The sequence below is a fragment of the Eulemur rufifrons genome, chromosome 3 (assembly GCF_041146395.1).
Source record: "Eulemur rufifrons isolate Redbay chromosome 3, OSU_ERuf_1, whole genome shotgun sequence".
Classification (NCBI taxonomy): Eukaryota; Metazoa; Chordata; class Mammalia; order Primates; family Lemuridae; genus Eulemur; species Eulemur rufifrons.
The window spans coordinates 70,673,116-70,692,558 of NC_090985.1; the positions used below are offsets into that span (position 1 = coordinate 70,673,116).

A 19,443-nucleotide genomic window follows, 5' to 3' on the forward strand; every position below is an offset into this window, starting at 1 on the left:
AGTGTCATAAAATAATAATTTTCAAGAGAAAGATTTTTTAACTCAATATATATAAATTAATTCTATACAGACTATTTAGTCTAAGAAGCAAATGACAAAAATGTATAAGATAAATATTTTGTGCTTTAAAAACATCTACTAAAAATTATCTACAGTGTACCTCCATGGAAAATATTTTAAGAAATATCAAATTTATGACAATGTCAATGTAAAAATCTACGTTTTAAGCTGAGCCTTCTTCAAACTTTTGTTTCTGTAATTGATTACAGTCCTTATATAAATGCCACAAAAGTAAAATCCCTCCAAAATTATTTACAAATAGTTTACATATACATTACTAGAAAGTATATTTATCCGAATCTTTGCAATGGTTTATTAAAATCTCATGCACTATTTTTTTTAGGTCTGGAATAAAGATGTGCTAGGCCAAAAGATTGGCATTTTCTAAATCCAGAAGATCACTGAAATCATCCGAGATACTTTTTATAAGTAAAGATTTCTGATCTTTTTTCTGATGAATCATAAATTCCAAAAATAGAGCCCCCATGTAAGCTTCTCCTTTTTAAATATCCACCTCAGGATGATTCTTTTATGCAGCCAGGTTTTGATCCGCTACAAATATCAAAAATGCCAATAAACAAGATCCATAGAAATACAGCAAATTGTCTTTAAATATTAGGTAATGATATTTGTTTCTGGAAAATCTGCCTCATTCAATCTTCAATTGACAACTACCATGAAAAGTTGGTCAATTTTTTAAAATGCTAAACACTCATCTTGACAGCTTATTTCAATAATTATTAAAAATGATCCTACTTCATTGAACACTGACAAACATCTTGGCCAATATTTGCCTCATGGCAATGAATACAAAAATCCTCAAGAGAAGCCTTTTTTTAATTCATCGTCAATGTAAATAATAACAACACATTCTAAAATATTTATAACAGCCTTTCTTCTCTTGGCTAATGTTCCTAAAACACAATATTGATGCCTTGCACAAGACAAATTCTATATACTTTAATAATCTTATTTAATTTAGTGTAACAATTCAAACAAAACTGCTCAGATGTGATTTAATATGACATTAGGATTTTAATTCCCCTTCTCATGCTATATAGATACATTGATAAAGCAGCTACTCTGTTTTAAATCCAAGCACTGATTTCACTGGAGGCTTTCCAAGGATTTTTTTTTTCTTTTTCTGTTCTGAACTCACATTCTGCAATCATCTATTTTACATGTCTACTTGTTTTTTATTGGCTACTTGTTATATTCCAAGCATTGCACTAAGATTTTTACATTGTTTTTGTATACTTGCATATTTGTATAACCTGAAAATGTTAATATATTTTATTGCCCATTCTACACATAAAGAAACTGCAATCATAATAAATTTGCCTAATTCATATAACTAGGAAGTAGAGGATACGGGGTACAAATGAAAACTAAATTGACTTCAAAACCCATTCTTTTAACCTCTGGGCCATCCTGCCCCCCAATTAATAAAACATTAGTTCTTGCTATATACCGGCCATTATTCTATGCACTTACATGTATCTTACACCAGAGGTCCCCAGCCTTTTTGGCACCAGGGATGGGTTTCACGGAAGACAATTTTTCCATGGATGGGGGGGAGGAGGAGTTCAGGCGGTGATGCCACTGATGAGTGATGGGGGGGGGTAAATATGCTTGCTGGCCAGCTGCTCACCTCCTGCTGTGCACCCTCCCCTGTGGGGCAGCAGGCAGTGAGTTCCTAAGTTTCAAGGAAGACAATTTTTCCATGGACCCGGGTAGGGGCAGGGGTGGGGACAGTGGAGCTCTGGGGCCAGTTCCTAACAGGCCACGGTCCAGTACTGGTCCATGGCCTGGGAGTTGGGGACCACAGTCTTAATACAGCTATGTTAGCTAGATACTTTTATCATCTTCATTTTATACCTGAAGATGCTGGGGTCCAAATAAGCTCAAAAGTATAGACACATGCAACCCATGCTACAAAACTTGGAACCTTATTCCAATTTGTGATCTGGATGGATCATCTTTGAAATGGCTAACAAGTCTATACCAAAATACCAAATCCTTTACCCTTGTCATTTTCTATGTGTATAACTAAGCTGCATCCTATACCTAATACTTGACAATTTCCAAGGTAGGGTGGCTGATGTACATGAACTCAGTGTTTATTATCTGGGTCTCCAAAAGTAGTATGTCCAAGAAGTGAAATACATGGAAGGCTACAATGAAAGAGTCAAATGTTAGAGCTAGAGGTGACATGATTTTCAGGAAGCCCTAAGTGCCCTATGATGCTATGATGTACGTTCAATGTCACAAAAATGTCATTTGGGAGTATACTCCTATTTCTGAGTCTCTTAATGAAACAAAATCATATATTTCTGTGTGTTCAGTAGGAATGCATTTTGTCTAAAACCATGTAAAATCTGTAAATAAATGCATCTAAACATGGAGAAATAGCTTACAAGAAACATAAAATAAATATAATTAGATGGCCAGGGACAAAGAAATATTTAGAATTGTATATAGTAGGATTGGACAGTAGATTATGGACCCAAATAACTACCTGCCCCTTGAATGCTATCCAGAAGATATTTTTCATAATTTATTGGGCTATGAGTAAATACTACCTATGGACAAGAAATTTGCCACTTCATTGAAGCTTACCCACAAGGAAACTCATCTATAAGAAAAGAACTCCAGGTTCCTCAAACAGATGAAAAGAAGATATATTCAAAATCTATAGGTTTACACACCAAAATTCTAGAGTGCTTTCAAGATGTTCTATACTCAAGGATCACAAAATTAAATGTTTATAGTAGCCAAGCAGATACCATAAAGTGAGAACTGTGGTGATTTTGAAAAAGCATGCCAAATTGAGGGAGCTTTGACCCCACCTGTAAGCTTATTTTTCTCATGTGCTGATAAAACTCCAATGTGGTCAAATCCTGCAGCTGTTTTTATTTTGCAGAAGCCAGAAATCTGAACTCTCTTGAATTTTCTTATTTTTAAATGTTAGTAACTGGTATGGACTGAATTTAGCTTTCCCCACCAAAAAAAAAACTTATGTTAATGCCTAACCCCTAATGTGACTGGGGAGGTTGGGAAATGTAGTCTAGATCTGTGCCAAAAAAGAAGATACAGTTGGGGAGAGCATAGAGAAGTCTCTAAGATAGATATATAATCACTGAATACTAGATCTGGAATTATTCTTATTTAGACATATAGCTATCATTTTTTGGATAAGGAAATAATGCACATACAGTTCAAATGACCTGCCTAAGCTTATATAAAGTAGAGAAATTAGTACACAAATTCAAGTTGTCTTGACTCTAAGGTTCTTCCATTTATCGTCACAGGGGCAATCTAGTAGAGAAGGCAGGAAGTAAAAATACATAGCACACAGTCAAGGAACAGTGCCAATGCCATCAACTGGTGCTCCCTCAGGCCCTGGTCTGGAGTGGTCTACCTGGCGTTCTCATGGCTGGGTGCTAGCCAGTGGAATATGAGAGTGCAGTGCTAGCCAGTGGAATATGAAAAAGAGTGCAGAAGGGATGTGCACACCTCACCATGCCCCTGCAAAGGAAAAAAAAACCTTTCACAGGAGATTCTCAGTGTCCTTGCCCCTTCCAGGATGAAGCAGAAGAGTGGCCTTGAAAGTCACACAATAAAGAAGGGAAGAACAAATATTTGGTAGAGGCCTAAATTCCTAAACCAAAAGAACAAGCTGTCAATGAAAAGTACCTTTTTATGGCATGATGTGGGAGAGAAATAAATTTCTATTGCATAAAGCCACTGAGATTTAGGGTTTATCTATAGCAGCTAGAAATACCCTAACTAATACAATGTTTCTTCTGTATCTCATTCAATTCTGCTCACAGATTTAGGAACATAATAAGCTTTTAATAAAATACTTATTGATTAATTATATTTATGTGTTTGTCCTGAAGCAATTTGCATTTTTATTTTAAATTAATTAAAGTAAGTCATAATAGTTGAATCTATTAAACCAGTTATAGCTTGTTTCCTCCTGAACTGGTCTTATAAATATTGTAGCATCTACACATGTACTTAATGAAAATTGAAAGAAATATAAATTATATCCTTTCACAATAAAAGAGGCAGTTACAATTTTGTATGAATTAAGCTGATTACATATTTGATATATACATTATATAATATATAATATATGCACAATGTATATCCATAATGGATTTTATCCTTTTATTAAAATATGAGTTGAAGAAAAAAATGCCAATGTATTTAACATTAGGCCCTCAACCTAAATGAAAGATCATTCAATCAGCAAGTTTTTCAGGTAATGCCACTACTAAGTGTCACTCTATTCAGTTTCCTCTGTACATATTTAAAATTTTTTGGAAATATGAGTCTTTAGTTGTGAATTCATTTGACCATTTTCCTTATCTATAGACAAAGCTCATTTTTGAGCTTTATGCCTTCAAAATCGTATTTTTCAAAAGAGTTCCACATGCTACTACAATTAGTTAACCATAAAAATTAATCTCAAACTGCATTTTCCTATAGTTCCTGAAGAAAAATTAAAAGATCTATTTTGACAAAGTTAACTGCAAATGCATGACTTTAAGACTTAATCTAAACCTTTTAGAGAGATATTGATCTGTCATAAAGTTTTACTTCCCCTGAAATAACTGAAGTTCTTCCCACTTTGAGAATCAATATCTGATTTGCATATAAAACTGAAGCGGTTGTGTAACCTTATGTGTGGCATTTAAACCTTTCACTTATTTCTTTATCTCCTGCCTACCTTTAGAATTGTTGTAGTGGTTAGAAATAATAAAAGTAAAGCTCCGGGCCCATTGTTTATATTAGGCATATAAAAAAGTAACTATTAATATAAATCCAAGTACAGAATATACAGCATTTAGAAATTAGAGAATTTTATTTTATTAAAACTGTGAAGCTATAAACTTCATGTTCAATGGAAAAAGGACAAGAATTTGAGTCAATATCAGATCTTCCTATAACAATACATGTGAATGCAGTATCTGCCATGTTAAATGTTATTAAGACTAGAACAGTCTAGCCATGAGAAATATTTTTTTACTGAAAAAGACCTAGACACTGACTCCAAGGGAAAATGTCATCACTGGAACAGGACTATTAAAAAAGAAATATCTGGCACTCATTTTCCTGTAGCATAGAACATGTACCTTAGAAGCACATACATGTCAAAGTGCAAAAAAATAAAAATAAAAATTGTAAAGGTTCCTACAGCATCTTGATTCTCTGAAGAAACCTGTTGTTGCAAATATCCTGCATTATAACTTGTTGGTGGTCCTACATAAAGCAGCTGGGCAGAGAGGAAGGGTGCGGTATGCTGAGGAGAGTCACTGATGGGAGGAACATGAACCTGATCCAGGAACAGGAAGGGAGCCCAGTCTGCTTCCTGCTTTGAAGAAAGTCTCTTAAGGAGAATGCTTGATGATGCATACTAGCTTTAGGAAGAAAGAGATAAATTCTCCCTCAAGGAAGTTATTCTTAATTTAGCCCATATGTTACCACATGTTAAGAATAAGCAAATCTTTCACAAAAAGATCACCTGCAAAGACAGGCTACCATGAGTGCAAGCCAGCAGAAACAATAAACATATTTAGATTCCTAAAGCCCATAAATCCACATATGCTAGATATAGGACATAAAATAGCTATGTATAAAATATTTATAGAAATGAAGGACAGAATCACAATGATGATCCATAATAATAGACTACCAGGAATGACCAGGAAAATTTGAAAAACAACTAAGTAGAACTTCTCAAAACTAAAATTATCACATTTTAGTACTTTTTTTATTTTTTGTGTGTTTGTATATTTAAGGTGTACAACATGATGTGAAATACACGTAGTAATGAAATGTTACTATAGTGAAACAAATTAACATATCCATCATCTTACATAGTTAGCACATTTTTTTTGCTTGTGTATGGGCAAGAGCAGCTAATATCTACATTTTTGGTGTGAATCCCAAATACAGTACAATTTTATTACCTACAGTCTTCATGTTGTAAATTAAATCTCTAGACTTGCTCATCCTCCATATCTTCTACTTGTATCTTCTGATCTATATCTCCCCATATCCTCCCTTCACCACCATCCCTGGTAACCATTGTTTTGTTCTCTATCTCTGTATACTTGAAATTTTTTTTATTCCACGTGTAAGATCATGTGATATTTTTCTTTCTTTGGTTTATTCCACTTAAAATAATGTCCTTCAGTTTCATCTATGTTGTGGCAGATGGAAGGTTGTATTCTTTTTAAGGGCTAATTAGTATTCCATCATGTATTTATATAATATTTTCTTTTATCCACTCATCCATCAAGGGACACTTAGGTTGTTTCCATATCTTGGCTATTGTGAATAATGTTGTAATCAACATGGTAGTGCAAATAATTTTACGAATAATTTTATTTTCTTTGGGTATATGCCCAGCAAAGGGATTTCTGGATCACATGGCAGTTCTATTTTTAACTTCTTTAGAAACATCCATACTGTTTTCCAGAATAGTTGCACCAATCTACATTTCCACCAAAAGTGTACAAATTCCCTTTTCTCCACACTCCCTCCAATATTTATCTTTTGACTTTTTAATGATAGCCATCCTAATAGGTATGAGATGGTATCTCATAGTGGTTTTCATTTGCATTTCTCTGATGATTAATGATGTTGAGCACCTTTTCATATACCTATGGGCTATTTTTATGTCTTCTTTGAAGAAATGTCTATTCAGGTCTTTTATTCATTTTTTAATGGGGTTGTTGGCTTTTCTACTATTGAGTTGTATGAGTTCTTTATAAATTTTGAATATTAACCCTTTATCAGATACATGGTTTGTAAATATTTTTTCTCAATTTGTAGGCTACTATTGAGATGATTTTTGTGTATGGTGTAAGGAAGGGTACAATTTCATTCTTTTGCATGTGGAAAGCCAGTTTTCCTAGCACCATTTATTGAAAAGACTATCCTTTCCCAATTGTTTTTTCTTGGTGCCCTTATAAAAAATTAGTTGGCCATATATTTTTGAGTTTATTTTATTTTATTTATTTATTTTTGTGCCCTCTCTTCTGTTCCACTGGTCTATGTGTCTGTTTGTATGCGAGTACCACCTTGTTCTGATTACTATGGATTTGTAATGCAATTTTAAGTCAAGACAAAGAAAAGATAAATGTTTTCAGTGATAGATATGCCAATTACCCTGATTTGATCATTATACATTGTATAATGGTATCAAAATATAATCTTTACCCCCCAAATAGGTACAAGTATTGTACATCAACTTTTAAAATAATAGATAAAAATTAGATATTAAAAAAAATAATTTAAATCAGGAAATGTGATGCTTTCAACTTTGTTTTTCTTTCTCAGAATTGTTTTAGCTATTTGGGGTCCTCTATGGTTCCTTATGAATTTTAGGATTTTTTTGCTATTTCTGTGAAGAATGCTATTATTATTTGATACGGATTACACTGAATATGTATATTGCTATGGGTCATGTGAACATTTTAACAATATTAATTCTTCTAATCCATGAGCACAGGATATCTTTCCATTTATGTGTGTCATCTTCAATTTTTTTCATCAATGTTGTATAGTTTTCAGTGTATGGATCTTTTACCTCCTTGGTTAAATTTATTATGAAAATTTTTTTGGATGCTTCATAAAGGGGATTGTTTTCCTGATTCCTTTTTCATTTAGGTGTTATTTGTGTGTAAAAATGCTACTGTTTTTTTTTTTTTTTTACTTTTTTTATCATGTATCCTGTAAATTTACTGAATTTATCTATTAGGTAAAAAATTATAATTATTAAAATTAAAAACTAAGTGAATGGGTTAAACATGATATTAAAAACAATTAAATAGGAAATTAATAAACTTAAAGGTATATCTATAGAAATTCCCAAATTCTTCACAGAGAAATAAGGAGGTGGAAGATAGAAAAAGAACCATAAAATATATTTATTCTCTCATTAAAAACATTTATGGAGTCCCTAGGATATTCTAGTTTCCAGTGATAGAAAAATTAATAAAATAGGATTCCTATTTGAGTTGGAAGACTACTAATTTCTCCCTCCCAAATTCAGTCTCTGCTTCTTCCCAGAAACACGGTTGCCCAGCTAGAGACCACATTTCCCCCTATCAACTATTAATAGATTTGGCCAGGAGACAGTGTTCTTGTCAACAGTATGTGAGAAGTGATTATATAAATTCTGCACCATACATTAATCACAAAAAAGATTAACATCCAAAATATGTAATAATTACTACAAAGAACCGAATAGAAATATGGGCAAATGCTATGAACAGAAAATCATCAAATCATACCTCCTCTATGTATGTATCCAAATGAATTGAAATCATCATGTCAGAGAGATATCTGCACTCCTATGTTTATTGCAGCATTATGCACAATAACCAAAATATAAAAGCAAACTAAGTGTCCATCAATGGATAACTGTATAAAGAAACTGTGATATATATACACAATGGAATATTCAGCCTTAAATATAAGGAAATTTTGTCATTTGTGACAACATGGACAAACCTGGAGGACATTATGCTAAGTGAAATAAGGCAGGCAGAGAAAGACAAATGCCACATGTTCTCATGTATATGTGGAATCTAAAAATGTTAAACTCATAGAGAGATACAGAGTGATTATTGAACATCAAAATGAAATTCAATTCAACTCATTGAACTCTATGCTTAATATCAAGGGGTAGGAAGCAATAAAATAAATAAAACAAATTTCCTGCCCTCATGGAGCTTGTAATCTACTAGGGATGCATCTAAGAATTTAGAAATTCAAAGTAACATCATCCTCCCATTTGTTATTCAATTGTTCTTTTACCCTTGATCAAAAATCCCAGGATAACATGCCAATCTACTGCTTTTATTCTGATAGGAGAATATTTTAGCATCAAAACTAATGCCTTTTGTGGGTTTCATGTACAAAATTTCAAACTTTGAATCATTTAATTCTCATCCTTTCTGGTTTATTATAGGGGAAAATATATTTCATTTGTCATTTTTAATATATAAAACATAAAGAAATAATAAGTATGAATGAGTACATTTTTCTTAAATCTCTGTAATTCCAAAGTCCCTAAATAATTTCTGTGAATGTATTTCTGGTAAGTTGCCTAAAAAAATCTCAGGGGGCAAAAAGGACCTGAATTGCCAAACTTTCATTAATTTTTTATAATTTATTTTCTCATGCTAAATAAATATTCATCTTCATATCTAATTTTGTGTTTGTAATGGTATATTGTATTTTTTTTAAATGATGCAAAACCCATATATACAAACCCTAAAACCTATCCTCCAGGTTGCTGGTGTGTGCCAGTACCTCAAGAGAACACATTCAAGAAATTCAGGGGGATTTAGGCCTCTAACAGAAGACACAGAAAACGTGAGACTTAACAGAGGAAGTTACGCAGGACAACCAGACTGGGCCTGAACCAGATGATTTTCTGGTAAGAGAACACCACCCAGGAGGAATTATCCAATCCAGGAGGAGGAAGGCTAATAAGAAGTATTTAGAATGGACCCTTTGGCAAAACTGTTAAGTTATTAAGCATGAAATGTCCGATTTCCATAAGTACGAAGTTTGACAGTTGATATCTCTGACATTTCACTTTGACACTTCTTGTTTTATTTTTATTGTGAAGATACATACTCAGTCTAGCAAATACAGTTGGCTTGTGACAAATTTTTTTAGAGCAATTTTTGTGAAACGATGGATAAGTCAAAAATTCGTGTTGTTTTCAAATATGTGTTCTGTCATGGAACCAATGCAGAGCATACAGCTCAAAATATCAGTGAAGTGTTTGGAAAGGATGTGGCTAATGAATGCACTATATGTTGATGGTTTGAGAAGTTCCATTCTGGTGATTTTACTCTTGAAATTGAGGCCGGGCGCGGTGGCTCACGCCTGTAATCCTAGCACTCTGGGAGGCCGAGGCGGGTGGATTGCTCAAGGTCAGGAGTTCGAGACCAGCCTGAGCAAGAGCGAGACCCCGTCTCTACTAAAAATAGAAAGAAATTATATTGACAACTAAAAATATATATATAGAAAAATTAGCCGGGCATAGTGGCGCATGCCTGTAGTCCCAGCTACTCGGGAGGCTGAGGCAGGAGGATCGCTTGAGCCCAGGAGTTTGAGGTTGCTGTGAACTAGGCTGACGCCACGGCACTCACTCTAGCCTGGGCAACAAAGTGAGACTCTGTCTCAAAAAAAAAAAAAAAAAAAAAAGAAATTGAGCCATGTGGGTGACCTGAGACCAAGGTGGATAATGATGAGCTGAAAGCTGTAGTAGAAGCAAATCCATCTCAACCTATGCGTGAATTAGCAGCAAGGTTTGACGTTACTATTCCAACAATATTGGGCCATTTGCAACAAATTGGCAAGGTAAAGAAGCTGGATAAATGAGTACTGCATGAATTAAATAAGTGTCAGAAGAGAAATCATCTCAAAGTTTGCTTTTTTTTTTTTTTTTTTTGCTGTCACAACATAAAGGCGAACCATTTCTACACTATATTGTTATGTGTGATGAAAAATGGATTCTTTTTATAATCACAAGCGTTTGGTACAATGGTTGGATAAAGACTGTGCCTAAACACAGTCCAAAATAGAATGTTCATCAAACAAAGCTAATGGTGTCTGTTTGGTGGTCCAGTGCTGGTATTATTCACTACAGCTTCATGAAACCTGGTCAATCAATTACAGCGGATGTCTGTCTATTGCAACCAAATAGACAAAATGATGAGGATGCTTGCAATTAAGCAGCCAAGATTGGTCAATAGAGACAGGTCAATCTTCTTGCAAGACAATTTTCGACCACAAGCCGCACAACTAACGCTGCTTGACTACAGAGGCTGGACATAGAAACTCTCTGTCATCCACCATATTCACCAGACCTTGCACCAACTGACTAGCACTTCTTCCAGACTTTGGACCACTTTTTGCAAGGAAAAATATTCAACTCTCAACAAGCTGTGGAAAACAACTTTCGCAATTTCATCATCACTCACTCTTCAGGCTTCTTCGCTCCTGGCATAAACAAGCTACCATTAAGATGGCAAAACTGTGTGGGTAGCTTGGGTGCATACTTTAATTAATTGTACTGCTTCTTGTATGAGATCTAATAAACTACAGTTTTGATTCGAAATCGGACATTTCATATTTAATGATCTAGATGATTTCATGTGTCTTATGACTATCACCCAAGCAAAAATAAAATCTAGAAACATGTTGAAAAAGGAAATGTGTCTGGGTCAGAAAATAAAAGGAAAATGAAAGAAAAGAAGGTATTTAGGTCCAAATGCCTTAACTAGCTTCTTATTCATTAGAGAAGGGACCAACATATAAGACAGGTTGAAAGCTTGGATGTTAAAAATTTTAAAGACAGTTTAAATACTTGGATGAGCTTTTCTGTTATTATTATAACTAACACTTCTTAACCCTTACTGTGTGCCAGACACTGTTTACATATATTAGCTAATGTAATCATCCTAATATCCCTTTGAAATGGGTACTATTATTATCTCCATTTTACAAATGAGAAAACCAGGATTCAAAACAGGCAACCTGACTCCACAGTGTATGTGTTTAATTCTTCACCCTGTTTGAAAGACACTGATCATTTTCAATATCAGTGTCTTTCAAACAGGGTGAAGAATTAAACAATGCACAGGGGGAAAAAAATCCCTTTTGGTAGAAAACTAAGAAATATCAAAGTTACATGTCCTCTTCCCTTTCCCTGAGAAAGAAGAAATGAGAAGACAGATGAAAATATAGAAATAATTTGAAATGGTTACAAGGATATGACTCAGAAATGTTTTAAAATACAGAGAGAAAAATCTGTGAATTTAAGGCATTTTCTCAATAGTCCTATTAAAGATGAGGCAAGGTCCCCTGCTGAGTGAAGGAAGGTGGGAGGGTGGATAGACATTAATAGATATGAAAGGAAACAACCAGCTTTACAACTTCAAAATTCCAACTTGGAGGAAGGAGTTGGCAAGGAAATATATTCTTAAAAATTAAATCTTCAAGTATCTCACATCTTAGGAATCCCGTGCTTTGAGCGTTGATATTTCCTAGTTCTCTGGCTCCAGTATATTTCAGAGGCATCCCCAGTGCACGGACAGCACAGGTACTTATTTCACTTAATATTTGTGTTTTCAACCAGTTAGGACTGTTCCCTTTTACGAGTGCTTTATAAGTGCTAGAAAGAGCCAGCTAGGGATGAATTATGTTTGCTCCGCACTAAATTGTTTTCTTAAAATATGACATACGTTCTGCCCCTTCCATCTGAAGAAATAACCTCCAGGTTTTCAAATGTTTTTATCTGTGTGGTAAATCAGGTACCTGTGAGAGTCAGCAATGGTTTATTACTATACTTTGTCCATAAAACAAACATATTCATATTTGTTTGAACAACAGAAAAAGAAATGCATGACTAACTTACCGCCGTTGTAGTCCTCTAATATGGCATAATGCCTTCAACTGACCGTAATCAATGTGCTTAGACATTTTCAAGCCTGAAAAGAAATCAATTAAAAAGGTGAGTAATTTTCCATAATCTTATTAACCAAGTGTGTAAATAGTGCTTAATTGCAAACATTCATTATAGTAAAAGAATTCAATGACTATAGAAGTGAGGTATTAACAGTCTTTTGTTTGATACACAAGCAGAATTGAATAGGGTGATTAAAAAATTGGGGAAAGAATTTAATGTTTTTCATTGATGTCAAATCAGATCTGGCATTTTTTTTTAATTTCCAGTAAATGCTGACATTTGTTTGTGTCATATAATGTCACTTCCCTGAAAGTAAACATTTCAGAATCCCTATCCAATACCATTAGAGGGTAAACTGGTTCCAGAGCTCCAGCTGACAATTCAAAGAGGAGTTTTCTAAATCTCCCTCTCTCTTTCTCTCTGATTCAATCCTATCTGTGCAGGCTTATTCAATCTTACACTGACCCCCCTAGAAGGCTCCCCCTTTTCAGAGCACCTTCAGGGGTCTAGATTCAGTTTGCAATTTCTTCTAAAGTTCACATGTAAACAAATTACAAAGATCCCTAAGAGCAGAAAGATAGTAATTATAGCCAAGAAGCAAACTAATTGTGATTCTCCTTCAGTGCCAGGAGGAACCGATATCCTTCCAACGAGATGGAAAGGAAGACAGAGCATGAGTATTATAAGCATCTTTATAGTGATGGGCACTCAGATCACAGGCCCTCTGGTTACTTCAGAAGAATGAATGCTGTTAGTGTTGGAAAACAGCAGTACTAAAGACAAACTTCTGTATATTATTCCATTCTTTAGTGAAAAGCTGAAAAAATCAGTGGCTTAATGCATTTCCAAAAGTTTTTAAAATTAAAACATTCTAATTATGAATAATTTAGAATTTTCCATGTCCAAATTTATATAATGTTTTAACTTCAGGTTCCTAAATCATAAAATTTGACTTTGTATAAACCCTTTGTGATTTAAAAATCAATCAGCAATAGCAGATACTGCTTTCTAAACATGAAATATAAATAAGGGAAATTTAAGTCAAAAATTGATTGCTATCCACATAAATTATACCATTTAATAAATGTGAAAGTATTGATTACATGATATGAGTGTTTTCTTACTCATATTACTCAGGTAAGCCTTATGAAATAAAAAAAAAAATTACCAAATTGTATTTTACCATCATATGAAATAATTTATTTTAAACGAGCCAAGTTATAGCTTAGATATATTAAAAATAATTTTTAGATACCAATATTTTTATATAAGATATTATATAAAATATTAATTATAATAAGTTTTTAAATACGTGAATGGGGAAGGGACTTCTACAAAGTATTCATTCAGTCTATTTCCCTAATGTAGTTCAAGAATAATGTCAGTAATAACCCTGATGAGTGATGTGGACAGGAAAGGGAGATGGTCCAGTAGAGATTTAGAAAAAGGTCAAGGCTTGAGAAATTCTGACCAAGAAGGGACTTAAAAAAAAAAAATACATATCCTTTCTGTTCAGTTAAAGTGGCTTACAAAAAAAATAAATAAGAATTATAAAACAGATTATAAATCTAAGAATTGCTAGCAAAAAATAGAAAAATTAAAGTACTTTAATACTTAACAATTTTTCACCTAAAAATCACATTGCCTGATAAATGCTACAGCAGTTGAGGCCAGGGTTTCATGAGAGGCTTGGAACAGCCAAGTAAACTCAAAAATAGAATGGGCTATATTGCATTCACAGCCTCCTAGAAGACCACTTTAACTCATCAAAACATTTCTTCCCTGATCCTCAGTTCTGAGATTATTTATCATAAGGGTCTTTTTAGGAAGGGTGTTGAACATCATAAGGGATCCTGTCTTTGAAAAGCAGTTTTATTAAAAATTTTAAAAGCCACAGGTTTCCACATGAAATCATAACTTTGTAAAGGCCAGATGTGAGCTTTCCTGGTGATCAAATTTAATACAAGGATAAAGCTTTAAAGAGGTTCAAAGAGTACAAAGTTTACATTTGTCTTCTCGTCTTGTTTTTCCCTCATGAATATGTCTCAGCCAAGCTGTTGATAGAAGCAGAGGCGGTTTAACCCTACAATGGGGCTAAAATCAAGGGTTCTGACCAGAGTAAGTTTGAAAGAGGATTAGAAGATGATATAAAAGGGTGGTTACAAAATTAATTCTAAACTAGAAACCTACTGTGCACCTAAAAAAACCTATTATCTTTGTTAATATAAGGTCCACTGTGTATTATTGAAATGGAAAAAAGTAAATTCCAATGTTTTATCTCAGTGGTACATTGACGATCTTTTGTTTACATGCATTAGTGTTTGTTCGGGGTAGATATGTTTTTATATTTGTGCAGTATGGTAAATTAAGTATGCTTGTGATGGGAGTTAAAAATAGTTTTTGTGTTAAATGTAACTAAACTATGTTTCCCTAACAAGATTTCCCTTAAGAGACAGATAAATATCACCTGCAAAATGCTAAGAGGAAGCAATGGAGTAAGGGAAGCCTTAGGAATACTGTAAATGCACAACCACTACTTACTAGGTGACCAGGCTTGTCCGAGTGGCTGGAAAGTAAGATGAAAGAGATGGACAGCACAGCCATAGAGAAAATGCGAGGATGACCTTGTGAAAACATCAGGGTAGGATTAGCTAGAAAACAGAGAGCAGACCCGCTTTAAAGTGGCTGCAGTGTACACTTTAATAATTAAGCCAGTGATTAATGGAACCTTGCTTAATACAATTTTCAGAGCACAAAGCAGCAGTTCAGCAGCAATAGCAACAGAAACATGAGCAAGAAACTTTGCAGTAAGAATAGCAGCCCTTATACTCTAATAAGCAGAAGGTGTATTCTAGCATAGGACTGAAGTACTGAACAAGAAGCTGAACAGGAGAAAATTTTAAAAAAGGATCCTTCAGGGACTATAAACACGACTATATACATTCCTATATACTTGGATAAATGATTTGATTCTAGGGAGAAGGAATACATTTGTAAATATGTATAAACTTATATAATAAGAGGTCATTAAACAGACCTATATTAATGGTGAATAGTGTGTCTATTCATATTTCTTCAACTAATCTGTTATTGTTTTCTAAAATCTCAAAGTTAATTCTCCTTCAAATAATATTGGATAAACGTAAGGCACCTAAAAAATGGCAACTAAATAAACCATCAGGAGGCAAAGGAATAGTGCCTAACCACGGTTTTCTATAAATAAAAGTTGGCACACTGACAGGAACAATTACCCGAGTGGGTCTATATTTTTCGTGCTCATTGTCTGGGTGGGTTAAGATGTTCAGGTAGAACTGTATTACCTGAGAAGAGAAAGGGGGAGAGGAAGGGAAGGAAGGGGAGAAAAATGATAGGAAGAGGTAAAGGTTTTACGACAAATTATCAAAATAATTTCCCTTCATATCCAACATTTTTGGAAAATTAGCCTACATTCATCTTATTTCCTCAACTCAAATTCATTTCTCCATCCACTATAATTTATCTTCTGCCTTCATTATTGATTGAAATTGGTTTCATTAAGATCATCAAAGACCTTGTAGTTTCTAGTCCAAGAAGCCCTTTTCTGTCTTCGTCCTACTAATCCCTGTGTGACGTTTGACATTGGTGAAGTTTCTTCCTACTAGGTTTGTGTGACACCATTTTCTCCTTTCTTGCTTCCTCCTGATTAGACAGCTCTGCTGACTCCTATCTTCTTCCCTCCAGCATTGGTGTTGGCCAGGAATCATTCTTGTTACTTCTATCTTTTCAGTTTAGATTCTCTTCTTTCATGACCTTATCTGCACTCATGTCTCCAACTATCACATACACACTTAAGATTCTCACATCAAACTCTCTATCCTAAATCTCTAACTGCACTCCATAGCATTCATGTAAATGTCCCCCAGGAAAAACAAATTGAAGATAACCAAAATTTCACTCAAAATTTCTCCCTTATATCTTTTCCTCAAAAAACTTGATACTCTTCTGAATTCTCTGTTAAGAAAACCCGTATCACCTATAATAACTCTATCACCAATCTTGAGAACTTATTCTACCCTTTCCTCTTCAGGACCAATGTGTCATGAAGACCAATTCAACCTCTTTTGAAATATATCCTAAATATCTTCCAAATACAGTTGTCCCTCGATATCCATTGAGCATTGGTTCCAGGACACCCCTCCCACTCTCCATACAAAAATCCATAGATGTTCAAGTCCCTTATATAAAATGGCGTAGTATTTTCATATCACCAACTCATATCTGCCCATATGCTTTCAATCCTCTCTAGATTACTTGTAATCCCTGATACAATATAAATAAGCAAATAGTTGTTATACTGGATTGGTTTTCATTTGTATTATTTCTATTTTAGCATTACTATTTTTTTCCAAATATTTTTGATCCCCAGTTGGTTGAACCCACATACAGAACCTACAGATATGAAGGGCCTACTGTATGCCCTCTCCAATCCTAATGACAATCAGAGCCACCAAACAGGGCCATGCGGTGAACACACTGTGAAGCAGTACCATTCATATGCATGTGACACGTCAGTTCTTGTTTCAGGTCCTCTTTGAGCTTCATCTGTACTATTACAATAATCTCCTAAGTAGTCTCCCTGACTCCAGCTTCTTCCTCTCCAATGTATTCTCCATGCTACTCTCAAGTACTTTTTAAAATTTCAATGTGACTGCATAACTTTCTTCCTTAAAATCCTAATCCTCTACAGGCTAAAGTTTAAATGCTCCATATGGAATATCATGCTTTTTATAATTGTTCCTACATTAACTTCTAGTTCCTCACTGAACACCACCCTCTACGTTCCTCCCCCATTCTCTCCATCATTCAACACCACATATTCTGGCGGCTCCATGAACACACCTTGTCACTTCAATAGGATAATGTCTTTGGTTCATTTCTCAACTTAAAAAACTCATCCATCCTTTTAGATCTGCCTCAGAAGTTAGCCTACCTGTGATACTTTTTGAAACATTTCTTCTGTAGAAAAAGACAACTGTATTTTACATTGTGCTCTTATAACACCATGAAATGGTTGTGTGAAAGCAAGCATTATCTTTCTTTATGACTTTTTCGTTTATACCTATATTTCTTCCAATTTATCATGATCCCCTGAGGATAAGGTTTGTTTTCTACTCATCTATAAAATGCTTAAACTTATCACAATGATTGGATCTAAATAAATATTTGTTAAATTATAATGAATAAATAATAAGAATGTGGTTCTAATTTGTCACGTGTAAGGGTCAGTTGTAAGCAAGGAAAATCAAGGAAAGATAATGAAGGCAAGTAAGTGAAAATAAAGCTGTATTTAAAGGAATATTTTCAAAACTCTAAAAAATACCCTACTCCTTGCAGAATATCAAACATTAATCATTTTTTCTCCCTTCTACATGAAATTAAAGATCATGTCATTGCCATTTGGGGGCATTAAAAACCTATTCATCATGGTAAACATAAAGAGCAAGCATAATATAAAAACACTAAATAATACAAAGTGTTAAAAAAGGTGGAGGAAATTGATCTTCAGAAAAACCAAGGATTAATCATGTTTCATAACTATAAACTCTGAGGAATATCAACCAAACAGTGAAACATCAATAAATTGTAAAAGAGGTACAAGAGCACACACGTACTGCTCTTGTTTGAGCAAACAGGCAGAGTTCTCCAGGGGCAGGTGGTACAGCTCTGAAGGGTACAACCAATTAAACTTTACTTAGAATAGGAAGTTCTCGAGACATGGACGGACTAAGGGGGCACTCTTGAACCACTGACATACATGGAATACAGGGTCAGGCAAGTATTTCACGTAGTCATTTTGTTTAAGAATCAAGTAGTTATGATAATATAGATGACAATGTTAAGTGATGGTCAAGATAGAAGCAGCTGATCTCAGTGACTGAAGACAAATAGAGGCCAAATAACTACACAAAACCTCTGGAATACAAATGATGACAGCACTAATTAGGGGCATATTACTTTGGGAAGAGTACAGAACAGAGTTGATCAGAAAGTATTCAAAGTTAACAGATGAGAAAATTCAATCTGTATGCCAAACCAGCTCCCTCCCCACCACAATTTTTTTTCTAGCAAGTAATCTACCTTTGAAAAATAACTACCATTCAATATTCCTGGGACCTAGGAACAATCTACTCTAAGAGAAAAGGTGAAAATTATTAACTTATCAAATATTATAAAAATGAAATAATATGCATCAATATAGGAATTATTCCAGGAAATAGGAAAAAATCCTATATTCCTCCATTACACACACACACACGTACACACACTTGAAATAAAAACAAAATTACAAGGTATTAGCTATAAATAAGACAACAAAAATAAATTATAAACAGGCTATATTCAGGAAAAAAGAGAAAGATAAAATTATGATAGAAATAAAATCCACATTAGAAATAGCAAAAATGGCAAAGATTTAGGAAAATATAGTCATAGACACCAAGGCTAACACACTCAAAGAGATAGGAACAATAAAAGAAAAGCAAAGAAGAAAATGATAAATGAAGACAGAGAGGAGATATTGTATGTGAAAATGATTCCTGAATAAGAAAAGAGAAATAATGGTAGAGAAAAAATACTCAAAGATATAATGGAAGAACACTTTTGTCATATAAAGACTTAAATAGAATATGAAAAATTAAATGTAATTTCTTTCCCCACAAAGGGAAAGGGAAATAGTGATACATGTTCTACAAAGAGATTAGATATTCTAAATGTTACTGGATTAGTAACCAATTGTTACTATTTTTCAAAGATGAAGAAATAATTATTTTAGCACCCTGCCAAAAAAGGTACCCTCCTTCAAGTGCAAAAACTCAGTTTGGCCATAGACTTCTTCA

At 34.0% G+C, this 19,443-nt stretch overlaps 1 protein-coding gene across 1 annotated transcript in view; it reads right to left on the bottom strand.

The window, feature by feature from the left end:
• The window catches only part of CNBD1 (cyclic nucleotide binding domain containing 1), a 307,427-nt gene that overhangs the window by 274,197 nt on the left and 13,787 nt on the right, over window positions 1-19,443 (bottom strand). The window contains exon 2 of the mRNA XM_069465605.1: window positions 12,518-12,590. Coding sequence (XP_069321706.1) covers window positions 12,518-12,590 — 73 coding nt within the window. The remainder of the gene's footprint in view (window positions 1-12,517; window positions 12,591-19,443) is intronic.